At 49.0% G+C, this 22,682-nt stretch overlaps 11 protein-coding genes across 11 annotated transcripts; 5 read left to right on the top strand and 6 right to left on the bottom strand.

The window, feature by feature from the left end:
- Window positions 1-20: 20 nt before the first annotated feature.
- Window positions 21-3,370, top strand: N7471_001715 (WD40 repeat domain-containing protein; the record flags this gene model as incomplete). The annotated part of the gene is made up of 5 exons (XM_057274436.1): window positions 21-563; window positions 620-891; window positions 944-1,783; window positions 1,836-3,292; window positions 3,339-3,370. 5 exons carry the CDS (start codon window positions 21-23, stop codon window positions 3,368-3,370), a joined length of 3,144 nt encoding a protein of 1,047 aa, XP_057142615.1.
- Window positions 3,371-3,983: 613 nt separating this feature from the next.
- N7471_001714 (SPO22/ZIP4 family meiosis protein) lies at window positions 3,984-7,850 on the bottom strand (the record flags this gene model as incomplete). Its single annotated transcript, XM_057274435.1, has 18 exons — window positions 3,984-4,490; window positions 4,555-4,845; window positions 4,936-5,073; window positions 5,130-5,293; window positions 5,346-5,431; window positions 5,491-5,677; window positions 5,733-5,878; window positions 5,934-6,064; window positions 6,117-6,336; window positions 6,387-6,422; window positions 6,486-6,537; window positions 6,589-6,670; window positions 6,716-6,789; window positions 6,835-7,090; window positions 7,153-7,295; window positions 7,351-7,401; window positions 7,455-7,748; window positions 7,814-7,850. The coding sequence occupies 18 exons, from the start codon at window positions 7,848-7,850 to the stop codon at window positions 3,984-3,986; spliced, it is 2,895 nt and encodes a 964-aa protein (XP_057142614.1).
- A 430-nt stretch (window positions 7,851-8,280) lies between these two features.
- Window positions 8,281-9,767, bottom strand: N7471_001713 (uncharacterized protein; the record flags this gene model as incomplete). Its single annotated transcript, XM_057274434.1, has 4 exons — window positions 8,281-8,323; window positions 8,384-8,580; window positions 8,647-9,398; window positions 9,455-9,767. The coding sequence occupies 4 exons, from the start codon at window positions 9,765-9,767 to the stop codon at window positions 8,281-8,283; spliced, it is 1,305 nt and encodes a 434-aa protein (XP_057142613.1).
- Window positions 9,768-10,083: 316 nt separating this feature from the next.
- On the bottom strand, window positions 10,084-10,311 carry N7471_001712 (uncharacterized protein; the record flags this gene model as incomplete). Its single annotated transcript, XM_057274433.1, has 1 exon — window positions 10,084-10,311. The coding sequence occupies one exon, from the start codon at window positions 10,309-10,311 to the stop codon at window positions 10,084-10,086; it is 228 nt and encodes a 75-aa protein (XP_057142612.1).
- Window positions 10,312-10,569: 258 nt separating this feature from the next.
- Window positions 10,570-12,038, bottom strand: N7471_001711 (uncharacterized protein; the record flags this gene model as incomplete). The annotated part of the gene is made up of 5 exons (XM_057274432.1): window positions 10,570-11,161; window positions 11,225-11,332; window positions 11,391-11,555; window positions 11,609-11,693; window positions 11,785-12,038. 5 exons carry the CDS (start codon window positions 12,036-12,038, stop codon window positions 11,009-11,011), a joined length of 765 nt encoding a protein of 254 aa, XP_057142611.1. The 3' UTR covers window positions 10,570-11,008.
- A 432-nt stretch (window positions 12,039-12,470) lies between these two features.
- Window positions 12,471-14,442, bottom strand: N7471_001710 (basic helix-loop-helix domain-containing protein). The gene is made up of 2 exons (XM_057274431.1): window positions 14,017-14,442; window positions 12,471-13,963 (listed from the first exon to the last, which is right to left on the bottom strand). Exons 1-2 carry the CDS (start codon window positions 14,078-14,080, stop codon window positions 12,738-12,740), a joined length of 1,290 nt encoding a protein of 429 aa, XP_057142610.1. The 5' UTR covers window positions 14,081-14,442; the 3' UTR covers window positions 12,471-12,737.
- Window positions 14,443-15,321: 879 nt separating this feature from the next.
- Window positions 15,322-17,141, top strand: N7471_001709 (uncharacterized protein; the record flags this gene model as incomplete). The annotated part of the gene is made up of 4 exons (XM_057274430.1): window positions 15,322-15,395; window positions 15,475-15,586; window positions 15,697-16,878; window positions 17,019-17,141. The coding sequence occupies 4 exons, from the start codon at window positions 15,322-15,324 to the stop codon at window positions 17,139-17,141; spliced, it is 1,491 nt and encodes a 496-aa protein (XP_057142609.1).
- A 525-nt stretch (window positions 17,142-17,666) lies between these two features.
- Window positions 17,667-18,604, top strand: N7471_001708 (cytochrome c oxidase assembly protein; the record flags this gene model as incomplete). The annotated part of the gene is made up of 4 exons (XM_057274429.1): window positions 17,667-17,866; window positions 17,927-17,996; window positions 18,064-18,505; window positions 18,558-18,604. 4 exons carry the CDS (start codon window positions 17,667-17,669, stop codon window positions 18,602-18,604), a joined length of 759 nt encoding a protein of 252 aa, XP_057142608.1.
- Window positions 18,605-19,032: 428 nt separating this feature from the next.
- On the top strand, window positions 19,033-20,379 carry N7471_001707 (replication factor C subunit 5; the record flags this gene model as incomplete). The annotated part of the gene is made up of 6 exons (XM_057274428.1): window positions 19,033-19,119; window positions 19,179-19,801; window positions 19,867-20,035; window positions 20,090-20,188; window positions 20,249-20,304; window positions 20,355-20,379. 6 exons carry the CDS (start codon window positions 19,033-19,035, stop codon window positions 20,377-20,379), a joined length of 1,059 nt encoding a protein of 352 aa, XP_057142607.1.
- Window positions 20,380-20,941: 562 nt separating this feature from the next.
- On the top strand, window positions 20,942-21,484 carry N7471_001706 (uncharacterized protein; the record flags this gene model as incomplete). Its single annotated transcript, XM_057274427.1, has 4 exons — window positions 20,942-20,991; window positions 21,048-21,106; window positions 21,160-21,285; window positions 21,408-21,484. The coding sequence occupies 4 exons, from the start codon at window positions 20,942-20,944 to the stop codon at window positions 21,482-21,484; spliced, it is 312 nt and encodes a 103-aa protein (XP_057142606.1).
- A 74-nt stretch (window positions 21,485-21,558) lies between these two features.
- On the bottom strand, window positions 21,559-22,374 carry N7471_001705 (mitochondrial 54S ribosomal protein uL16m; the record flags this gene model as incomplete). The annotated part of the gene is made up of 3 exons (XM_057274426.1): window positions 21,559-21,731; window positions 21,796-22,257; window positions 22,317-22,374. The coding sequence occupies 3 exons, from the start codon at window positions 22,372-22,374 to the stop codon at window positions 21,559-21,561; spliced, it is 693 nt and encodes a 230-aa protein (XP_057142605.1).
- Window positions 22,375-22,682: the final 308 nt, after the last annotated feature.

Here is a 22,682-nt window from a genome sequence, read left to right as displayed (position 1 = left end):
CCGATCGCCTCCCCGAGGATATGGCTACCACCGCCCCCCTCAGTGCGAAAAGCAAGCTTGCTGGTCCCGGCGCATCCTTGAAAATCACTCCTTCGAACTCTCCGATCCTCCGACCTGGCACGCGATCCCCTAGCAAAACCTCCCACCAATCCTCCTTGTCCCTCCAAACCGTTATCGGCACAACAACAACCACTCCCAATGGGTTTTCAAGCCATGACCAGAGCAGAAGCTTTGCGTTATGCGCTGGATCAGCAGCGGTTCTTGCAGAATTAGACGAGAACGACAACATAACACAGCGCTTCTTCCGAGCCCGCCCCTCCGCGACAAGCGTCAACCCATCAACTTCTTTTTACAACCAGTCAACTCCCCCGGCCACCCCAGACCCGAGATCGCGATCCCTTTCCCATTTCCGATCCAATCCGCACCTTAATCTCCACAATGGATCTCCGTCGAGCGAAGTTATCGACAGCGGCAGTCCACGTGGATGGTCTTCGAGGGAAAGAATCAAAGCAGTGACGAGTGTTTCGATCAGCCCGAATGGAAGGTTCCTTGCAGTGGGAGAGGTAAGTGGCGGAAATTGAGATAATCTATTGCAACAACAGCAGCTGACGACGTCAAGACTGGTTATAATCCTCGGGTTTTAATATTTTCGACAGCGAGAGATGCTTTGCCCGATGTTCCTCTATCCATTCTGAACGAACATACGTTCGGTGTTCGCAGTTTGGCTTTTAGCCCTGACTCCCAGTATTTGGCAACACTCGGCAATCCGAACGACGGATTTCTCTTTATCTGGACAATCAACCTCAAGAATGGGTCGGCCAAGCTACACTCTGCGAATAAATGCACCTCGTTTATCAAGGATATGTGCTGGGTCGGCCAAAGCTTGGTCACGTATGTTTGACCTGATGGTGATAACTAGCAGTCAACTAATGTCTTTGTTTAGGACCGGTCTGCGACACGTTAAGGTCTGGCGTCTTCCAACGGTGATTCGGCCTGTTTCACCAACCAAGTCACGTTTGAATGCCGAGGGAGCTGGCCCCTCGCCCAATCCTGCGCCAAAAGCACTTTCCGGCAGGAATTGTCTATTAGGCACTTTGGGCGACAACACTTTCACCTGTGTGGGCAGTATCTCACACAATGAGGCTGTAATCGGCACAGACTCAGGTACAGTTTGCTTTCTCGATGATCGGGAAGGATCCCAGAAGATGATCACGATAAAGCAAGTTGGGTTCAGCATCACCTCCTTGGCCGTGGACTTCGACCAGGAGTCCATATGGCTAGGTGGACGAGGAAGGCAAATGCAGCGGGTGCCATTTGAAGTTCTACGATCGTCCGGCTCATCCACGCCGATGTCTCCTGCGCGCCTTGACAAGAGTGCGATTGACAAGAAAAGCAAATCACCGGCGATTACTTGCATGGGGTCTCTTAATTCCCACCTGGTCACTGTTGAATCCACCCGCGCGATTCATGTCTATCCGATCGACACTCTAGGCGAAGATGGTGAACAGGAGGAGGGCGAGGCTTCCATGCCGGCTCACCGGGACCCGATTCTCGGCATTTGCCGCATGGATTTCCCCAATGACTTGTCTGCGGACTTTTTCACGTGGTCTCGCAATGGTTCGGTAAACTTTTGGGATGCCCAAGGGAAGTGTCGAGGATCGAAAAATATCGATCTCGATCAATTTCCAGGAAAAGAAGACGATGCGGCAAACGAACTCAAAGTTTTGAGGACCGTTGAAAATGCGGACTGGTTTGTCTCTGGTGACAAGTTTGGTGTATTGAGGTATGTGCAAATTTGAGATAGTAGCCAAGCTCTTCAGCTGACTCTGATGTAGAATCTTTTCGAGCTCCGACTGGACTTGCATCAACGAGGCGCGCGCCCATGGTGGAGAGATCACGGATGTGGCCATACAAGGAATGGACGATACCTGGTTGATAGCTAGTTCTGGACGTGATCGGATGGTGCAACTCTTCGAGAGACGAGACACCGAGTTGCAGTTGATTCAAACTATGGACGATCACGTCGGAGCTGTTGGAAAATTGATGTTCATCAACGAAGGCGAAAAGCTGCTTTCATGCTCCGCAGACCGCACCGTTGTTATAAGAGATCGTGCGACACGCGAGGTGGACTGTGGCTCATCTGTTGCCTACCTTATCTCAAGAGTCATTACTCAAAAGGCCTCCCCCGTGTCGATGACACTTTGTCCAGACGACTCGAACATTCTATACCTTTCTACCATGGACCGTTGCGTTTCGAAATTCGATATCCCCTCCGGGCGTCAACTTCACTGTTTCAAGGCATCTGATTCGGAGACCGCCGATGCGGTAGTTTTGGGCTCATTGACAGTTGCCTCTGAGATCTCAGGTCAAACCCCGAAGGTTCTTATAGGTCTTTCAAGCACCGATAAATCTATACGTGTTTATGATCTGGAGCGAGACCAGCTCCTCACTGGCGAATTTGGCCATACAGAAGGCGTGACCGATGTGTTGCTTCTGGAGGAGCGTGATAAATCCGATGGGTCCCAAACCAAGCGCACAGTGGTCAGTGCTGGTATGGATGGTATCCTGATGATATGGAATCTATCTGTCCAGCAGCAGGTCTCACCAGACCTCATCGGGAACACACGCGAGGACGACGAAAGCCCCGTGAAAGAAATGACAGCGGCGAGGCCCCCTCTTCGAAAAGTCCTTTCCCGCAGCGAGCTTGCCGGATTTCAACGACCAGATAGCCCCAATCCTACAACACCAACACCTATACGCGAGCACTCTCCAACCCTACTCCGCAAGCTGTCTCGACTATCTCTCGCACCATCATCACTAAAAAACCACGCCATCTCAGAAACACCCTCCCCGTCAAACCGTCTTTCACCAACACCAGGCACACCGCAAGACCGACGCCGCCGGTCCCCATCTCCAGTAAGCCCCAAATCAAAAACACCAACACCCCGAAAACCCCACAGCGCAAGAACCACCAACCGCCGTACATCCCTCGACTTCCGTAACCGCGGCAAAACAACCCCGCGCAGCGAGTTCGGAAGCCTGGACATGTCCACCGAGCAACTGTGCCGGACTCTCCGAGCGTACCGCAAGAAACTCAACGGCTCGAATCAACGCATGCAAGCGCAGAAGGAGCTCGAGCGCGAGCTCAGTCTCACACTCCGCATTGTGGGTGATCGTGGACAGAGCAGTGATGAGAGCGGCGAGACTGAGACGGATAGTAGCGGTAAGGATACGGAGCAAGAGCGGAAACAGAGCTACTCGGCCATCTCCAAGTCGCCTCGTATTCCTCACCGTATGCCATCTACCCCGTCGCTGCGGTATAAGGGGGCGCGCGGCAGGTTTCGCGGAGTCGTTCCTGCGATACGAATGAGGTGGAATGAACTTCATTCTCCCATTGCAGGCTTTTGCTTTTTGGGGAGAGGTACTGCATATCTGGTGTCTCAACTTTTACATCGCCTTCCTTTGATTCTTTCTTTTTTTCCTTTCTTTTTTTTCTTTCTGGCATTCTGGCTTCTGCATTCTCTTGGGCATTCTATTTTTGTTTCCTTGCATCTTTGCATGATCTACCAGATTTTTGGTGGCTTGGGCGATTTTCCTTTCTACTTCCTGATTTCTTAGAGATCATTTCCCTTCTGATGATACCCATATTTACCTTTTTGTGAGAGGCTATAGGCCATCTCACCATGATCAAGATCATTGAATCCTCTCTTTCTCTTCATAATTTTCTTTTGATCGAGAAAGCATAAAAATACTTAATACAAGTTTTTCGATTTCCTCTCAAAAACCTAGCACTGCACTACACACACATTCCTCCACTTTTTGACACAACCCACCTTGAAATATCATCTCCGTCTTCGTCCAATCCTCAACCTAACCTCGATCGGTGGCGTCTTAATAAATACTTCTTGCGCACAGCACACACTTCTCACCACAGATCCACTCGAAATCTCCAGATCAAATCAGCCTAACAACTCCTCGAGGCCTCAAACTCCAATCAAGCTCCCCAGTCTAGTCTGAAGCGTGTTGACTAGCAGATTACCCTGGGAACCAGGCACAAGCCGAGCAATACGAATGGCCTTGTCCGCCCAACGCTGACAGTCCTCGTCCTGGGTAGCACGGTAAAAGTCAACAGCCTTGTTGAAAGCCATGGTAGCAATCTTGATCAACTCCGCAGCTGGATATGTAAACACTTCACCAAGCTCCGTTCTGGCCTGGATGGCATTCAGACCGTGCTGTTTATTGTGTTCATCCTCTTCCACGCCTGCCTCTTCGTCTGCCATTGCGAGGACTTTGTCAAGCACTTCTTCAGCAACCTTGGGATCGGCCATTTCGACATCGAGACAGGCAATTCCATAAGTGCTTGTGTATTGAACCGGTGCAATGGCTAGAGTGAATAGACAATGGAGGTAACGGGGTAGGGAAACCCGGAAATCGCGTTGCCATGTGGTAGGGGGGTCGTCCTGTAGCTCGTTGAGTTTTGACACGATCCGCTATTGTATAAACGTCAGTATTTGTTCAGAGAATGTTGCCTCCCAGTCATGAGATAGAACGCACCTTGATGATCTGGATCGCCAGTGTAGGTGGTAGGTTCAATTGGAGAGTCAGATCCATGATCGGTGCGTAAAACTTCGGATCAGGGAATGCATAATCGGATGCACATATGCTGGCGACATCATTCCACTTCTTGAGGTGCATGGCAGCCTCAAGGTCGAAAAATCGCGCAATATCACGGTGCCTGTCTTCTTTGTCATTCGCGTCATCATCTGTCTTCTCTTCTCCATCTTCCCAACCATGTAAGTCATCGAGTTGCTGAAAGCAAGCGCGAACATCCTCGTAGTGCGATGTCTGCAGATGGTCAGTATGGTCATCATGGTCTATGATGTTGTGAAATCCCCGGTGGATAATATTTTTTAAACAAGAACCGTTGAAGCTAACCTTTTCAGCTGGATCATCATCGCAGCGCGCCTTAAGGGAGTTAACAAGGAGACGAAGGTAAACAACCGCAAATAAATGCGGTCTGGGTGCTTTGGAATTCATCTCGGGGTATGCAATCTGGCGATACTGAAGCGCAAACTGAAAACATGTTAGTAAACATAACCAAACAGACACTTTGCATAGTCAGAACAGACATATCTGGAGTGATCCAAGGCACACGTAGCCCACAGGTATCCGGAAGAGTTGATAAGTTTCAAAGCAATTTTGTATGTTGCAAAATACAGCCATTGCAGTTGGGTGACTGAGACCTCCTGGTCGCCACCTTCAAACATGCTGTTCTCCTTTGCATAAGACAGGGCTATTGAATGGTCAGCATCAAAAGATTGCTATAGCTTTAGGGGGGAACGCACCACTCTCGAGTACAGTCTCGATGCATTTGCCAAGCCTCTGGCTAAAGCCTTTAGATAGCTCTTCGGAAAGAAGAGTGATTGCAAATCTGTTCAGGGCAGCCAACTTAGCTTTATATACGGAGCGACAGATTTGAATCATGCTCACATGTAATGTTCGGCGGCGGGAAAGTCGTGATGATAAGTGTCATCTGAAGTCAAGCATTTGATAAATTGATCAAGACAGTTCAATACTTCTTCTGGTTTGTGTTGTCTCTGAGCTTCCATTGCGCACGACAGTAGACTCAGTTGCTTGTGCGGCACAGGGTGCAAAGGAAAGCCGAGATAGAAATGCCCTTGCATATAGTTAGAGTATGTCGGAATTATTGGAGTGCCATGGATCATTCATACCAGAGCCGTCTTTACCCTCCAGCAGGGTCAACTTATAAGACAAGTACACCCTGTGGCAATCCACCTGACTTTGGACTAGACCCCGATCGATTAACTGACGAGCAGCAGTGATGTGTCCAGTCTGTAGGTAACATGCAACCAGTTTCCTGAAAATATGTTAGCCCGCAATGCAAGTTAAACCTCAATTTTTGTTCCACTGACTTTTGTATCGCGATCTGGATGGCCATGGAGCAGTGTTGAAAGATCTTTGGATCACTGCACACCTGAAGCCATAGCTGTGCAGTCCAGTAGTCGTTCTTGAGAAGCGCAACGCCAGTCATTTTCCAAATGCACTGTATACAATAAGTCAGCTCTTTCATTGACCATGATGAGAGTTTGCCTTACAATCACGGTGGCGTGAGCTGTCCTGGCGCTAATTGATGGATATCCACGTTTCTCTAGCGCGTCAATCACACCCCGGAGGGTGCGAATGCGCTTAGAATCAGAGAACTCTGATCTGCTCAAAAGTAGAAGAAAAGCAACAAAGCATTTCTCTGTCCATTCTCTTGTTGGCAGAGGGCGCATGAGCAAAATTCGAAATGCTTCCACACAATTATCCGAACCACTAAATAACCGTCAGCAAAGTACCTCACCAGATGGGCTGTACCAAGGTACCCTGAATGGCCCAGAGATCGGGCAAACTGGAATATCCTAGATCCACTGCTGTTAGCTTCTATGAGAAAGATCCAGGCAATACTTGTTGGGATAACTCACATCGGCATGTTCATATCTGTGAGAGGTATCTCCTCAACGAGATCCTTCAGACCTACAGCAATATGGTTAATTCAGTTCCATTCAAGATAAAGACCAGTCCTACCTTGTAGTAATCCGTCGTTACTAGGATTATTACGTCCCACAGAGAGATCAAAAAGTAGCATAGCAGGGTGCTCTGGATAATGCTAAAATGGTCAGCTTCAAGTCTACCACACTCACCACAGACGTACTTCTCTCAAGACTCCCACTTCAATATCGTAGGTGACGGTTGCCTGAGGGCTTTTAACCTGTGTACAAGCCACAACTGCAGCATGTTAGTCGAGGTCATCAACTAGATCAACCCACTCACCAAGGGAATGTCGAACAACCAAGTTCCAATCATAGTAATCTGGAAACTTCATCTGAGTCATAATGGATAAGGACTGCAAGTGATCGCTCGCTCTCTGCAGCCATGTGATTGCGATGTCAGGAAGACGCCGTGCGAGTGCAGAGTCACCAATGATAAAACAAGTTTCGAAAATCAACTCTTCATCATTCGACACAACCGGCGCAGGGATTTTGGCAAAGAAATGCTCCGCGATATCTACTCGGTCCTGCAACCAGGCCTGGAATACTATGTCAGTTCTGGTGTTGACACATGAAACAGTGTTCCGACAATATAACCCACCAGTCGAATACGAAGCAAGAAGTATCGGGTGGTGACAGTGCGGCTAATCGCAGGATCAAGCCCAAGATGAGCAGACTGAACGCTTGCCAGCCTCAGGGCTGCCACTGACAAGATATTTAGCGCAATTTCGCGTTGGTGGTTCACTGTTGTTGTTGTCAGAGTTGATAAAGACATCAAGCGAGATATGGGATGATATACCAATGCAAATACGCGCCGCCTTGAGGGCCAGATCGAGCGCCCTGAAACTCCCTGTGAAAGGTTAGATAAGCTCACTTCAATATATACTAGAGGCCGTGAAAAACCTAGGAGATCAGGCAAGACAGCCATGTTCAACACGGCAAACGCGAGAGCCCTCACTTTGCCGAGCACCAGCACATCCTCCGGATTATGACCACGCGAGATCATCAGGTCGGTGCAGGCGTTCCAAAGCAATGTCCCAATCATATCCAGCTGCTCGCGATCAGATGTATTTACCACAAGACAAAACGGGTTATTGTTGAGCTCGCTATCCAGTCTGAAAATAGCATTGGGGGAGAGGAGAGGATTTGTCGAAGTATCGACTGTGGATAAGGTTGTATGCAAAGTGCAAGCAAATTCTAAGGTAGAACAAGTTGGAGGTTAGCTGTTGCACCCAGAGGAGGACATGGTGTGTGGCTCATACCTGCTAGAGCCTGGCGTGGTCCAGACGGTTGCGCCATGGAGAAGACTTGGGAATTGGGAGACAAGGGAAGAGGATGGAAAACAGATAAGAGGAGATATTAAAGGTTGACGAAAAGTTAAGAGAAGAGAAAGAAAGAAAGTGAGAAGGAAGATGGTTGGATTTGGAAGAGCGTGGAGGACGAACGAGACGACTGAGTCGTGGAGGCTGCGATTCAAACTACAGGTGCTTATGTCGTCTCCTGACCATCGCAAACAGAACATATACACTACTTAGAGCATTAAACCCTTTTATTTCCCAGATATCATTCGACCTAAAACAGACTGTTTGATGTTATACACATAAATCAAGCAATATACATTTTTCTGTGAAGAACATAGCCAAAACTCGGGGAATCACTAAACCAGAAAATGATACCAAAAGAGAATTCCTTGCGTGACATAAAATAGATAACAGTCTACCGAAAAGCACTATTTATTGATTGGGAGGAAGTTCCCAACGATGAGAGACGGGCTGCACAGTGTTAGTTCCGGCGCATCGGTATTTAGTGGACAGTGAGCAGTGAACACTTACATGTTGTGATTGTCTCGTCTGATCGTAAACGAAAAGCAGCAATTAATACCATCACTCGTTGAGTTGGGGTTAGGGCTCTTCAATGTGCAACTGGTGAGCATGGCCTTTTGGGTATTGTCGAAGGCGATAGCGCCGAACTTTTCCCAATAACTGACCAGCTGATCTTCGACGATGATCTCGTGGATAGCAAGTTTGCCCTACAGAGAGTAAACATGTGAGTTGGGTGAAATATGACGTGAGGGGTCTCCAGTTTTGAAACTTACATCTCGCAGACCCTCAACCGGGACGTCAATCAGCTGTGCCATCTCATTGTTCCCTCGGAAGATCTCGCCCGTTCGACGCCAGCAGCAGGCCGGGATAGCCATACTGGCAAAGACGCGGTCGTACTCCATAAGACTCCGCTCGAACCACATCTCCACCAGAATCAATTCGATATCAGTCAGGCTCTGCATGCGTTCTCGGAACTTGGGCCGGAACTTGTCGAGCTGCCGCAGAATCTTTTGCCGAGATATTTGTTGCATGTTCTTTTCCATGTACTGGTTCAACCGTGCATATCCCTTGACGTAGTTGAACGGTTTCAGTAATCCGGCGTCATATTTCGCTTTGAGAAGCTTGTTCATCCGCTCCTCTGGTGGGTCAGTTCCTGCCGGGTCGGCAGCGGTCATGTAGTATGTTTCCCGGGCTTTGTCATTGCCCACTGTCGAGGTTGGTGGTTGAATCGAGTCTCCTGGCGGTACTTGGCTTTGTGCCGGCGGCGGAAGTTGTGCCGGAGGAGGCAACCCATTCGGTAGCGCCATACCATTCATCGAGTTCATCACTGATGAATCGGTGTAGATTCCTTGCATATCTTGGTTTTGGAACATTGCCCCGTCGTCCAAGAGACTGTTACTGAGGAAATCTCCGAGCAGGTTGTACTCGTTGGTCACCTCATGTGCATTAAACATGTACGACGGGTGGAGAGAATGCATGTCCTGGAACTGATTCTGACCACCTACCCAGTCGTTGTATTGCATGACTGTCATACCACGTTAGCTTAGTCCGGAGGCAAAAAAGGATTCGTTGCGAACTCACGCTGAGAGTTAGCCTCGAGGCCCTGACTAGACGCAGAAAGATTCCCAGGCGGCACCGTTGAAGGCGGATTCACAGCTGAGGGTGCAATTCCGATCGTGGTATCAGGGAATGGTTGCTGACCAGCAGCATCGGCGACGTCGACACTCCTAGGCATGCCTTGAACGGAGCCCAGTTCATTGTTAGACGAGCCCTCGTCGTCTGCAGCAGAATGTTCGTGTTCGCCACGTCCTCGTTTCGCAGTTTCCCTCGGCTCGTCATGACACAGGTGCCCGATGTTTCGCTTTATACAGCGTGTGCAGGGCCGTTCCTTCATAGATTCAGACAGGTCAGCTGGTGCAATTTATTTTCCGCAAGTCTGTGTTCAGGGTTTCAGAAGTGACGGGTCGCGAACGGGGAAAGGGGAGACAGAGGTGTCGTACCGAGTCGCAGGTCATATGCTGTCCCACGCGAACAAAACCCCGTTAGCAAAGCGAGTTCCTCGAATAGATATGCGCCAGCACTGATATCATGGCCTATCGCATATAGTAACCAAGCACAATGGCATTTTCAAGAGGTAAACTTACCGAGCGGCGACAATATACACAGGCTGGAATTGCGTGAAACCCTCGTTAGCAAAGATGTTCTTATCGTTATGCGCAACAGAATCGGCCGCGCCCAGATCCCTGTCGCATGCTGCGCAACGGCACCTTACCGTGATTCACCTTCCGGCGCTTCTTGGGGCTGGAGTGACTCCCCGAGCCGGTCGTTTCGGCCTTGGCCGCAGATTGCGAGTTCTTGACGCTCGTATCCTTCCCTGCATCAGTGGACCTGGATTTTGTCGCATTGGAAGCGCCCAGCGGCGCATTCTTTTCGGACATTGCGCAAAAGGTTTCAGTGAGAACCACCAGGGCCGGAGCGAAATGGCTGCCTGCAGACCAGTTGGTAGTAGTTGGTAAACGTCGAAAAGTTCGGGGATGGAGAAAGCGGAGTCACCCCTCCGAACTGCTCCGCATGGGGTTGGCTGTTTGGGCACACGCCACTTTCGGGGCGAGACCTCGGTCGAGAAATTACGTTTTCTATCCTTACAATTGGCCGGATTTTGATTGAAACCAAATTGTGTGAAAGGTGCACACTCGTGATTATTGATTGTTAACTGTCTACCTAGGTAGTTTCTTCCATCTTTTCATGCGGTGGAGCCTCGGGTTGTCTACATCCTTGAAGCAGGACTCCCCGGATTGGACTGAGTGCGCATCATACTTGCATTACCCTTCTCCTAATTTTGTGTGATTCATATTTTACCCCTGCAGTGGGATATTCTCTATTGAAGAGAGGTGCGTTCAACCGTGCCCGGTTCCACCGTATGAAGCTATTCGGCGAATGCATTGGAATTCGAGCACGCGACAAGGATTGCCGAAGTGATTCCTGGTATTCCTGGTCGCCAAGCTCGGTCGGTACTTGGTTTGCGTTTTTAATAAACGTGCATACCCTGGGTCCGAGGCCCTTCATGTGTCAATCATAAGCATCAGAATGCCGGGATTGGTGGCTTGTATGGTGCGGTGATGTCCAGTGGGGCGATCAGTCGTTGGGCATCGAGTATAGATCCAAGGCAGCTTGTGAGCGAGTGACGGCATCACCGAGTCCTGCGAATGGGGCGGTATTGCTTTGCATGGATTGAAGATGGCCATGCAATTGCTTCATGAGTCCTTGGACTTCGGGATCGGTCTCCAACTAAAACCAAACACAATGGTAAGTTGACAGAGCAAGTATGCGTGGTTCACAAGCAGTCCATACCTCGTCTAGAGTCACTTGGCTATCTTTGGCACCAAGAAGCGTGAACTCAGAGGACCCAGAACCCTCGGTTTGAGGAAGCGCATCCAACTGTCGGAGCACGGGGTGTTCCTACGGTCGTAAAATATTAGCCAGTCATAATTGGAAGTAAGATGGATTTGCTGCATACATTTTTACTTTGTCGTTTCCTTTCAGCCTCGGCCCGTTTGGCATTCTTGTCCATTTCCTGTAGCGACTTTGTTTCCCCCGCAAGGAGCGCTTCTTCTTTGGCAATCTCGGATTTTAGTAGATCGACGCTATCATTCATCGTGGCTAAGTGGGCCTCGAGCGAGCGCTAAAATGTAATCAGTATGGACTTCTTGTCGCCAACCGCGGAGGGTCACATACATGCTCATTCAGCGCAGATTCGTAGTCGAAGTTAGAGTCTTTTGTTATGGGTGGAAACGGCATTCGCGGGAGTCGTTTGCCTAAACTGAAACAACACGAAGTATACGGTTAGTATCATCATCCCACAAGACACTGGTAGCTCTGCGGAAGCTACCAGACTGGGCATAGCACCCTACTTTCGCACGACCGCTTGCACGGCGCCCTGCGCCTCGATGCGTTTGCGCTCATTTTGATTCCGCATTATCACCGGTCGCTCGAGGGAGTGGAACATGTCCATGACCTTTTCCTGGACGGGTTCCGGTAGAGGGGCCCATTTCGACTTGATGGTCTTCTCTGGGACGCGACGGACGTGAGGTTTGAGATAGGCGTAGCGTTTGGTGTCGTCCTCCTGCGGGGCATCGTCGCCCGTGTGTTTCCGCTTTGGAGGCATGGCAAGTTGAGGGTTCGGTCGGTCGAGGTCGAAAATTAAGGTTACGTTGACGCGTCTTCACATGCAGGCAAAACAGAGCGGTGGAGACAAACATGGAGATACTACTACGTAGTAGCATTCCAACCCACAGGGTCTTGGTACTATGTATGTAGACTCGGCCTTTAGGTATTAACTTATTCATGCATACGAATATTTTAAATTGAAAACTAAAATAGAATCCGAATCTGTCCTTGAAATTCAAGTTAGTATGTCTACATGACCTTCAAAACTAAACGGGCGTGCTGCTTTCGCAGGTCAATGCATCATCTATTCTTTTTATTATGGGCTACGCAGAAATTTACATCTTAATATATTGGTCAAAACAATTTTGTAAAAAAAAACATTTGAATACTCAGACTATGTTCTGCCAATATAGGCTTTTCGAATTATGCACTAGGGTATCGATATTTGCCAAGGACCAGCCGAAAGATGACTTGTATCACCTACGGCGGTTAGATGGAAAAAAGACGGCGGAAGAGTATGCAGAGAAAAGAAAAATGGTATCTTGTTGCCGATATTTGCGAAAATGAAATGCTAATTCGCCGGCGTGCATGCACAAAACTGTCCACTCGCTGAAACGCTTGCAATCCCCGCAAAGAAAAGAGGCAGGGGCCATCCATGAGATCATATATTAACGTTGTGATCGTGTCACAGAGGGTATCAACGCGGCATCACCAAGCCATTGATGCCCTTCAAGTCATGCAGTTGGCCTTGGAGTATGTCATTCCCCCGGAGAAGGTCTTCAAGCCAGTCAGCAGCTCCAGTGAGCATTGCGCTTTTGCTGAACCCGCCGCCTCTAAGCGCAGGGACCAATGTGCACAAGTCTTCGAACCCTTGGCGAATTAGATTTCGGCGTTTCTGCTCCGAAAGGATGTGGTTGGTCCGTTTTTGTTCTTCTGTAAGATTCTCTCGTGCAGCTTTGGACCCTGCTTGAAGTCGGGCTTTTCGAGACATATCCGTTGAAACCCGTCGGCCTTTGCTGATAGACCCTCTAGATTTTCTTGAGTGAGGTCGTGCATCATCATCATCATCGGAGTAGTCATCGCCCTCTTCTTTCAAGGCCCTTTGCCGTTTTCGGGGATGTAAGCTCTCGTCCAGGACAGCACCACTTAGGAAGGTGGGACCTTGAGGGGGAGCCCCAACCATGCGCTCTGGACTAGGTGCGCGGGTGTTTGCTGCACTGCTTTGCCGTTCAAAGCACCCGAGATGATCGAGCAAGTCATTTGTCCGCTGTTCCTCGTCGGGCTGGTCAGGGGGGCGAAGGTAGCCTTGGTCCATGAAACTGGCATCTGAGCCCCATCGCAAACTGCGGGCCTTTCTTGATGGATGTTGGTCCACAGGAATGGGGTCACGGACGTCAAAAAACATCTCCGAGGTATGATATCCAATCGGGACATCCACCCGGGCTGGAGATGAAGTTGAACCCTGTGCAGTACCGGCAGTATGTGAATTGTTCTTTCGTTGTATCCCATGGGTAGGCAGAGACTGTCCCGCAAAAGCCTGTTGTGCTAATGTGGATCCTAACTCTGATCCGTTTAGACCGCTGTGGTAGAGCATGGAAGCTGCGGCAAATATGTCCGAGCTTGTAGGGTTGTCTGTCATCATTCCCCCGGATGCTTTGCCTAGCCCATGCTGCTGAAATGAAGGCTGTGATAGGGACGTGGTTGATCCCTCGAAGTTGGGTGGCAGCTCACCCGACCAGTCAAAGTTGGGTGCCCCGGATTTATGTTCTTGTCGCATCCAGAAATCATTCGTAAAGTGGTTTGCATTCATGGTAGTAAAGAAGTTGTCGAGCATATTGGATTCATTATCGTCAAGAAGAGAAGGTCCTGGGGGTAGAGCAGGTGCCTGTTCAAAGGGGGTGTCCATGGGGGAGAGAAAGGAGTCTGGAATCGGGTTAGAGAGGGAACAGTACAAAATAATGCCCGGAACAACTCACATCCAAAGGGAGCAGCCGGAGGGGATGTGCGCCCAGTCCGAACTTCAGTCCCATGTCCATTCATACTGAAGAAATGGTTCAATATCAAGATGGATTTGTACCGGTGTCGGTCAAGAGAAGGGTTGCTACTCTGATGCCAAGAGTAGCGCGGACCAAGGCGATACTGTCATGCCTTGGGCTCGAGTGCAAATTGTATGCGATCAAGATGATAGCGAAGGTTCGACTCCACAAAAGAGGGACGCGGGGGGTAGATCAAGGCCACGGGGTTTCTCCAGGGTTGATAATGCGACTCGATAAGGAACCGGTTCGGTTCAGCACAATGGGGATAGGAACAAGAAGGTCAGGTGAAAATGCAAAGAAGGAAAGAAATAGAAGAGGATCAAGAGAGTGTCCGAAAGCAAAAGAAATCCGTCCTATAGAAGAATATGTGGAGAGTTTCGCATCAAAAGCAATCGTCCTGTTCGGCCGACCTGATCACATGCAAAAATTTGACCGCGTGATGTAACAGTACCAAAATTACATAAATTACAGCCGTTCCACTGTGGCTTACAATTTACCCTCAGTATTTAATACGTTCCTGCGGAGAGCTGTTAACTGCCGGAGAACCCTTCCCGAGGCCCTGAGAGAGAGGACGACTTGTCAATGCTGCAAGTAACTAACTACACTGCAGGTACCCTCTGTTACAGTTTGATTCTGGTATACATTCGGAATACATTGCACTTTCTTACCCATATCTCTTTATCTCATTCTTATTTACCAACAAAAAAAAACAGATAATTGGGTCAGTGCGGTTCATCTCCCTCCTTGTTTTGGATTGTTCTCCTGAGATCGTCCTTTTATTATGGGGTTTTAATTAAATCATTTGCCTTGTTTAGCCCCGCAATCCCGACTATTCTGCTCCGAAAGGCCCATTGCTTCGGATGATCGTCCCCTGTCTTCTCTTAAAACAGATCCCTCCCCCGACTTTGGATCTTGCGGGGGTTTTTCTGAATTTCCCTCCTCGGTAAGGACCGAGGTACAATTACAAGTCTCTAACAGGCCCATTACACGGGATCCACGGTTGATCCATAGTCCAGAAAACGATCGTGCAGGTATCAATTTCCCCCTGCCGGAGAATACTACCCAATTTTCGGGAGGTGCAATTGTAGGTCACCCACGGATAAAACCTATCGAGCTCTTACACCTCCTAATTTCTGATTGGCGAGGAGATTCTTGTGAATCCCATCAGAGTTTACACTTGGCTGACCCTTCGTCGCCGATTAGTTCGGGGAACTGTTATGTTGACACCTCCCGACGGATCATGACATGAAGGTTTCCGGCAGCATGGAACCTGCACTCCGGACACGCCCTGGAAGGGACAACGTCCGGGTATTCAAGCCGTGAGTCCATGCAATCTGTTACCCTTGTGGCTTGGTGCAACTGCGTGATCTGAAAATCCCTTACTGATTGTGACTGTAGCCTCCTTCGCGCCTATGCGCTCGGGTACCTATCTTCCGTCACCCCGAAATTGGTGTCTTATATACGCCGACTGCGCAATAAGGACTGGACTGCGCAACAGAAACTTCAAGAGGTATGTCGCAACATTACCTAGCATGGAGCTGTTATCGCGACTTATCATATCACCCTTTCCTCTGGTCCATCGCGCAAATGAAGTGCTATAACTGACCTCGATTTGAATAGCTAGCTAAAGTCTTGACGGGTCCTTTGCGTCTGAACAGTTTCCCAACAGCTTGTGCTTCCCTGGTCGGTGGCTCAGCCCTACTACCAATAGGATTGTATCGTCTGTGTGCATTGATCACAGCAGGTCTCTCCAAAGGTGACGTTCAGATCTCACAAAGGCTCGACCGCTTAATTAGATTCGTCATCACTTTTCTATCTGGATGGTTCAGTTTTCAACTGCTCAACAAAAACCGCATCTCTCTGCCAATAGAAGATGTCAGACCTATCCGGAATTCAACAGATCAGGGGAACGACCCTGGTCCGGTTATGGCCAATCCGCTGGAACATCACCGCCCAGAGTTAGCAGGGAGGACAATGGACCTCACCATCTACATGGCCACAAGAGCCGTAGATGCGGTCGCGTGTGTTGCATGGGGTCGCTGGTCCCATCGCCGCCGGGCCCAGCATCGCTGGACGACTGTCGAATCTCTCGCCCCTGGCTTTGCCGACGCAACTGTCTTTTCTATGAGTGCCGCTGTAGTCATGTGGGCATGGTTTTATCTCCCTGAGAGACTTCCCAGATCCTACGGGAAGTGGATCGGGGAAGCTGCTCAGGTTGATTCCCGTTTAATTGAAGCTCTGCGTCGTGTTCGACGAGGAGTCTTCGTTTACGGAAAGGATACAGGCCAGGCGCCTCTCCTCCAGTCGATGTGCAAAGACTACAACTGGCCAGAGGTGTGGGGAGACCCAGCAAAAGTTGCCCCGATCCCTTGCGAAATGGTTCACATGGGCTGTGGCCCCAGTTGTGAAAAACACGCATTGTATCGATTTGCCAAAACCTTCAAATTTGCCTGTGCAACCTATATACCCCTACAGATTGTTTTCCGTCTGCGCACGATGAAATCTGCAACTGCCCTCCGCCGGGCCCTTTCTGATGCAGCACAATCATCTGCCTTCCTCGCAACTTTTGTAAGCTTATTTTACTACAGTGTCTGTCTCGCTCGGACACGACTTGGCCCCAAGATCTTTGACGCGAAGACGGTCACTCCGATGATGTGGGACTCTGGGTTATGTGTCGGTGCGGGATGTCTCATGTGTGGCTGGAGTATATTGGTTGAAAAGACGCGGAAGAGGCAGGAGTTGGCGCTATTTGTGGCACCCCGGGCTGCCGCCACGATTTTGCCACGGTTGTATGATAAAAAGGTATGCATCGGACCCTCGCATCCTCTGTCCACAACAGGGTTACACCCACATCCCCTCCACCCCCTTCTCAATGTCTTCAAATTAGCCTGTGGCAGGTTCCAAAACAATCACGAGATGCTGACGCATGTTGATGTTCCCAGTATCAATACCGAGAGCGCATCGCATTTGCTGTTAGCGCTGCTATTCTTATCACTTGCCTCCGCGAGCGACCTAGCGTGGTACGAGGAGTTTTTGGTCGCATCACATCGGGTGTATTGAATTAGACTTTCTTCCAGTGAGATCCTTCGACGGCATCAAACGGTTGTATTAGTTATTGGTTATTTTAGACCTCGGGTCTGACTTCTGGGTGCCATTACCCTGTATTTTTATGAACTTTGCATCCTTATGTATATATGCATTGAAATGTCCCCAGCCTAATGATATCGATTAAATTATGTACTATGTACCAAGCGAGTAGTATCTTCATACCAACATCATCGTGATTTTCTACTTCTATACTAGTAAATTAGTCGCTGGACATGCCAATTCTGCAGCCTGGGCAGCCAGAAGGGTGCGGTTGAACCTTCTAATTTGAGACAATCATATTCAGTTAATGCTCATCAACAAACCAAGGATAAATTCAAGATAAACATATCTACCCTTGTCTCAATATTGCTCGCCGTTTAGATATAACGTGACACCCGAAGCTTAGGGCTTATCGATAAGCCCTTGAATCGGAGTTATCACGTGTTGGGGATTCGCTGCAACTCATGCGACTAAACATCCAATCCCGTTGAAGCCATATAACCATGTTTTCACGATTACTCCCCTCGTTGGGGCGCTCTGTGCTGATGGGGACGACCCCCCAGCGATCAATCTATCTCCGGAAGAGCGTCTTCGAGGTGGAGCGGAGGTATTTCTCGAGGAATTCCCTGCTTCTTGAACAACGCAATTCATCTGCAGCGCCTTTTAATACCCCGGAATCGCAAAAACGCAATACCTCTACGATGTGAGCTGCCATTGAACCTGCATCGGAGGGAACCCATGTGCTAACAAAACCCCTGATCAGGTACTATACCATCAGTATGATCCTTGGAACGGTTGCCCTTGCATATGGATCTGTCCCTCTTTACAAAATGGTATGACAAGCTTTCACTCGGTCTAGAGTACATCCTATGCAGAATCTCATTCTGATTTCAAATGCAGATCTGCCAACAGACCGGTTGGGGCGGTCAGCCGATCCTCACCCATCGAACCGGCGACGGTGATACCTCTGCACGCGTGAGACCAGTGACAGATTCTCGTCGTCTACGCATCACATTCAACGGCTCGGTCTCGGATGTCCTTCCTTGGAAGTTCACTCCTCAGCAGCGCGAGGTCCGAGTGCTACCCGGCGAGACGGCACTGGCATTCTACACCGCAACGAATAAGGGTCCGCATGATATTATTGGAGTCGCAACATACAGTGTCACGCCAGGTCAGGTCGCGCCGTACTTTAGCAAGATCCAATGCTTCTGCTTTGAGGAGCAGAAGCTCAATGCGGGAGAGTCGGTCGATATGCCTGTTTTCTTCTTCATTGATCCTGACTTTGCTACCGATCCTAATATGCAGGGTATTGATACTATCACCCTGTCATATACCTTCTTCAGTAAGTTTCATCTCTATTCGATGCTTTATTGGCCTGATCTAATCAATAACAGAAGCGAAATATGATGACAATGGTGTTCTGACGCCAATCGCCTCATAAGAAGCCCATACCAAGGGCGCATTGGGGTACTGTATTTCAACTGTGTGAGTTTGCATAGACTTGGACATTCAGCAGTGAACAAAGAAACACGCGTGGTGTCGTGTCCGGCTTTTTCGCATTCATCTCATCTCTCAAAGCAACTTTTGCATGTACTATACATCTCGGAGTTTGGCGGAAGGCTGGCAAATGCCTAGAAAACTATCTAGCTGTATATATTGTTCAATTTATTCAAGTGTAATTGTACAATCTACATCGAAATAAGTTCTTCGATGCTCTTTGCTGCATCCATCGATATAGTGGGAGCGTGCACGGACCAGTGATTAATTAGGCGCGTATCTGGACGCGTTCTCGAGTCCGCACCCTCTCTATCGAAAAACCACAAGCACCCCGATCCCTCAATCCTCTCAAATTTCCACAGAGGTCTCAAAATGGCTCTCCTTGTGGACAAGCTGCGGCCACGTACCCTTGATGCTCTCACGTATCACCCCGAGCTCTCTGATCGCCTGCGGTCACTGGTAAGAAACCCTGACCTTCTGGACATGAACACCATTTTGACACTAGGTACTCTTGATAGGCACAAAGCGGAGATTTCCCCCACTTGCTAGTCTATGGACCTTCGGGCGCTGGCAAGAAAACACGGGTCATTGCGACACTAAAAGAATTGTACGGCCCCGGTGTCGAGAAGATCAAGATCGACGCCAGAGTATTCCAAACGACGAGCAACCGAAAGTTAGAATTCAACATTGTCTCGTCAGTGTACCATCTTGAGATCACTCCTGCAGACGTCGGAAACTATGACCGAGTAGTCGTCCAGGAATTGCTCAAAGAGGTTGCGCAGACGCAACAGGTGGATCTCGGCGCGAAGCAGCGGTTCAAGGTCGTCGTGATCAACGAAGCTGATCACCTCACACGAGATGCCCAAGCAGCTCTCAGACGTACCATGGAGAAATACAGTCCCAATCTGCGATTGATTCTCCTGGCCAACAGCACCTCCAACATCATTGCACCGATTCGTTCTCGAACCCTGCTGGTCAGGGTTGCAGCGCCTACTGAAAGCGACATTTGCTCTGCGCTCCATCTTGCAGGAAAAAAGGAAGGATGGACCGAGTCCGAGGTGCTTAACAAGAGGATTGCAAAGGAGAGTGGACGCAATTTGCGTCGTGCGCTGCTCATGTTTGAGTCGATTTATGCGCAAAAGTGAGTTTCCATTTTGATTCTCAAGGTACTGGATTTTAGAGGCTTATGTTTTTTTGGAAACCTAGTGAAAAAGTTACGGACAAGACCCTCATCCCGCCTCCGGACTGGGAGGCCCTTGTTGCCCTAACGGCTGATGAGATTCTGGCTGAACGTTCACCGGCTCGGCTGTTGCATGTCCGCGCACGTCTTTATGATCTTTTGACCCATTGCATCCCACCGACAACCATTTTGAAGGTGTGTATCCACCTTTGTAATGAACATGCTCCAGATACTAACTGTTGGTGCTAGACCTTGACATTCAAGCTCGTTGCACGAGTCGACGATGCACTGAAGCCAGAAGTTATCAAGTGGTCTGCTTTCTATGAGCACCGCATCAAGCTGGGAACCGTAAGTCATTGATGATTATCATTGCCATCAATTCGAGTGCTAATGAAACATTCGATACAGAAAGTAATTTTCCATCTCGAAGCCTTCGTGGCCAAGTTCATGCGCATCTATGAAAGGTTTGCTTCCCCTGGAGAATTCAACTGAGACATGACTAATAGCACATTAGTTACCTGATGGGCATGGATTTTTAATTACCTACTACCAAGAAACCAAGACAATTCATGAATAACGATTTGTAAACTAGGTTTTCAGTGAGCATAGGATCCAGGAAGTTATGGCCTGCTATTAAGCAGAATCACATTTTTTCGAAATCCTCATGTATCCGATTTATTTTCACTTTTTACGGGCGCATGAAGGTATTTGCTGAGAAGGATTTTGGCGTTATATCACTTCAATGTTGTCATTTTGTATTATCTCTGAGGTAGTAGAAAGATCTTTGCATACATCAATCTCTCAAACTCGCAACTATATATGCACTTCAACGGTGAAGCTGTGTCCGCATTGTAGCAGCGGTCAATTCTATGTAGCACATATTTAATACAATAATATCAATAACCACGAATTGTGTAGATACGAGATTGTCCTCGTAACATACGTCATCACATCCCCGTCCCGAGGTCATTCATGGACCATCCGCTGTGAACATCAGAATAGCTTTCATCTGTGGGTTAGGACTTTCTGCTATATTTTCATAATCCCATTTCTATAATTGTCTGATCACTATACCTCTATTCCACACGAACAATATCCAAGATGTCCGACCCCAGACTTGTTGATATGGAACCCGGCGGAGAGAGCACTCAGTATCGACCGAATCAAGATCATCTCTTGTAACTTAGTCGCTAATATAAGGGTGCAGATATGAGTCTATCCGCGAATTCACTAAGACTCCCCCAAAGCAGACAGGACAATTGGGGGGTGTGTCGCTTCCTTAGAGATAATTCTGAGTGCAATGACTGACCTCATCCAAGGCGGCAGTAAGCACACTATAAGCGAAGTGAGCCCTGGTCTAGGGACAGATAGCCCAGCACCCAACAATGACGAGGATCTCCAGGCACAGAAGCTGGGCATGGGAGTATTCGCTGAGTCCGGTAAAGGTAAATGCTGAATATATTTTCCTTGTCTAAACTCCTAGTACCAAGACGAAAGATCCATCGGAGGAGCCCGTGTCTCGATGGCTCCTAAAGAGACGCAAACAGCTGATGATAATGTACAAAAGATATGACACGTGACGACGACGATACCAAGGCCCGCAGACAGCAGGGGTATGGGCCTGGGTCTGGTGTTGGGGCTTAGTCGGCGAAGACGGCAAAAGCAAAAGACATGACCGATGAAAAAAGAGAAAACGGTATCATGCAGGAAACGACAGTTTATTGGGTAGGGTCGGAGCTGGAGGAGGCGCTCTTCGGAGGTGAAGCGAGATCGTTGGTACCAAGGGGTGGGCTTCTACGCGCCCGCTTGAGGGAGTCGAGAGTGACACCGTTTCCGAGCTTTGTGATACCAACGACAGGCGGGTCATCCTTGTTGACGAATTCCCAGAGACCTAATGAATGAGAATGAGCATCTTTCGTACCCAAAATAGTACATGCAGAGAATGCATAACCTACCTGGCAATTTGTGGCCCGCCAATCTGAAAGCCTCGCGGGCAATCTTCTCGTGGACATCTCCCTTCAATTCAAAGACGATTCGGCTCACGGGCAGTCGGACAGTCCAGTAGTCGAACTTACCCTTACCCTTACCCATACGCTGCTCGTTACCCTTGGTGTAGACACCAATGTTGGCGCTGACACGCTTGTACAGCTTATAGTTCATTCCTCGTAGTCGCCGCTTGATGGTCTCTTCGGCGATCTTCAGCGCCGATGCGGGCATACGGCGGTCGTGGTCTTTCATGCGCAGACCGAAGTCTCCCCACACGACTGTTGTTCCTCGGGTGGATCCGCCGGTAGCGACGTGAGGGCGACCCTTGGGGGATTTGGATTTTTCTTGGAATTTCGGGGTCAGCCAATCAAGGGCGGGCGAGGTGGTAGAGAAGCATCGTGATAGAGAAAAGGTGGCCAGCGGTCCCGACACTGTGTCGCACTGTTAGTCTTCGGCTGAATGAATTTTCTGGGTATTAAATGGCTCATACGAGTTGGCCGTATGCAGGCGGAGAGCGGTCCAGCAAACATCTTGATCTGTGGACCCATTGTGAGGAGAGAGGCGGCGAGATATACCAATGTTGCGAGAGGCTTCGTTACTCCGGCACTTTTCGATGATTGACACTAGTCCCGAAGTGGAAAAGAGGCATACACGTGACATTATTTCTGCTTGCTTATTCATGCCGCGCAAATCAGGCCTCCGTTTCAGATCATCGTATTGATGAAATGCACCCGAGTTTACCGAAGAGGAAGTCGGCGCTGCACGGTTAATAATAATTAAAACTACATGTATTATTACACCTGGGCATACGTACGTACTACTACATAACCTAGTAGTATGTTGTCTGGCTTGTAAT

The sequence above is a fragment of the Penicillium samsonianum genome (genome assembly GCF_028829775.1).
Source record: "Penicillium samsonianum strain IBT 33392 chromosome Unknown utg000001l_segment0_segment0, whole genome shotgun sequence".
Lineage (NCBI taxonomy): Eukaryota > Fungi > Ascomycota > Eurotiomycetes > Eurotiales > Aspergillaceae > Penicillium > Penicillium samsonianum.
The sequence above is the reverse complement of the archived record's forward strand: the minus strand, read 5'-3'. Positions and strand labels throughout refer to the sequence as shown.

What these genes read in the sequence shown, in the direction of transcription:
- N7471_001710 (XM_057274431.1), bottom strand. Translation starts at nt 14,080, where the DNA reads ATGAATGGACATGGGACTGAAGTTCGGACTGGGCGCACATCCCCTCCG. An exon ending in TCCGGCTGCTCCCTTTGGAT is followed by an intron (nt 13,964 to 14,016) that starts GTGAGTTGTTCC and finishes ACCCGATTCCAG; the next exon opens with ACTCCTTTCTCTCCCCCATG.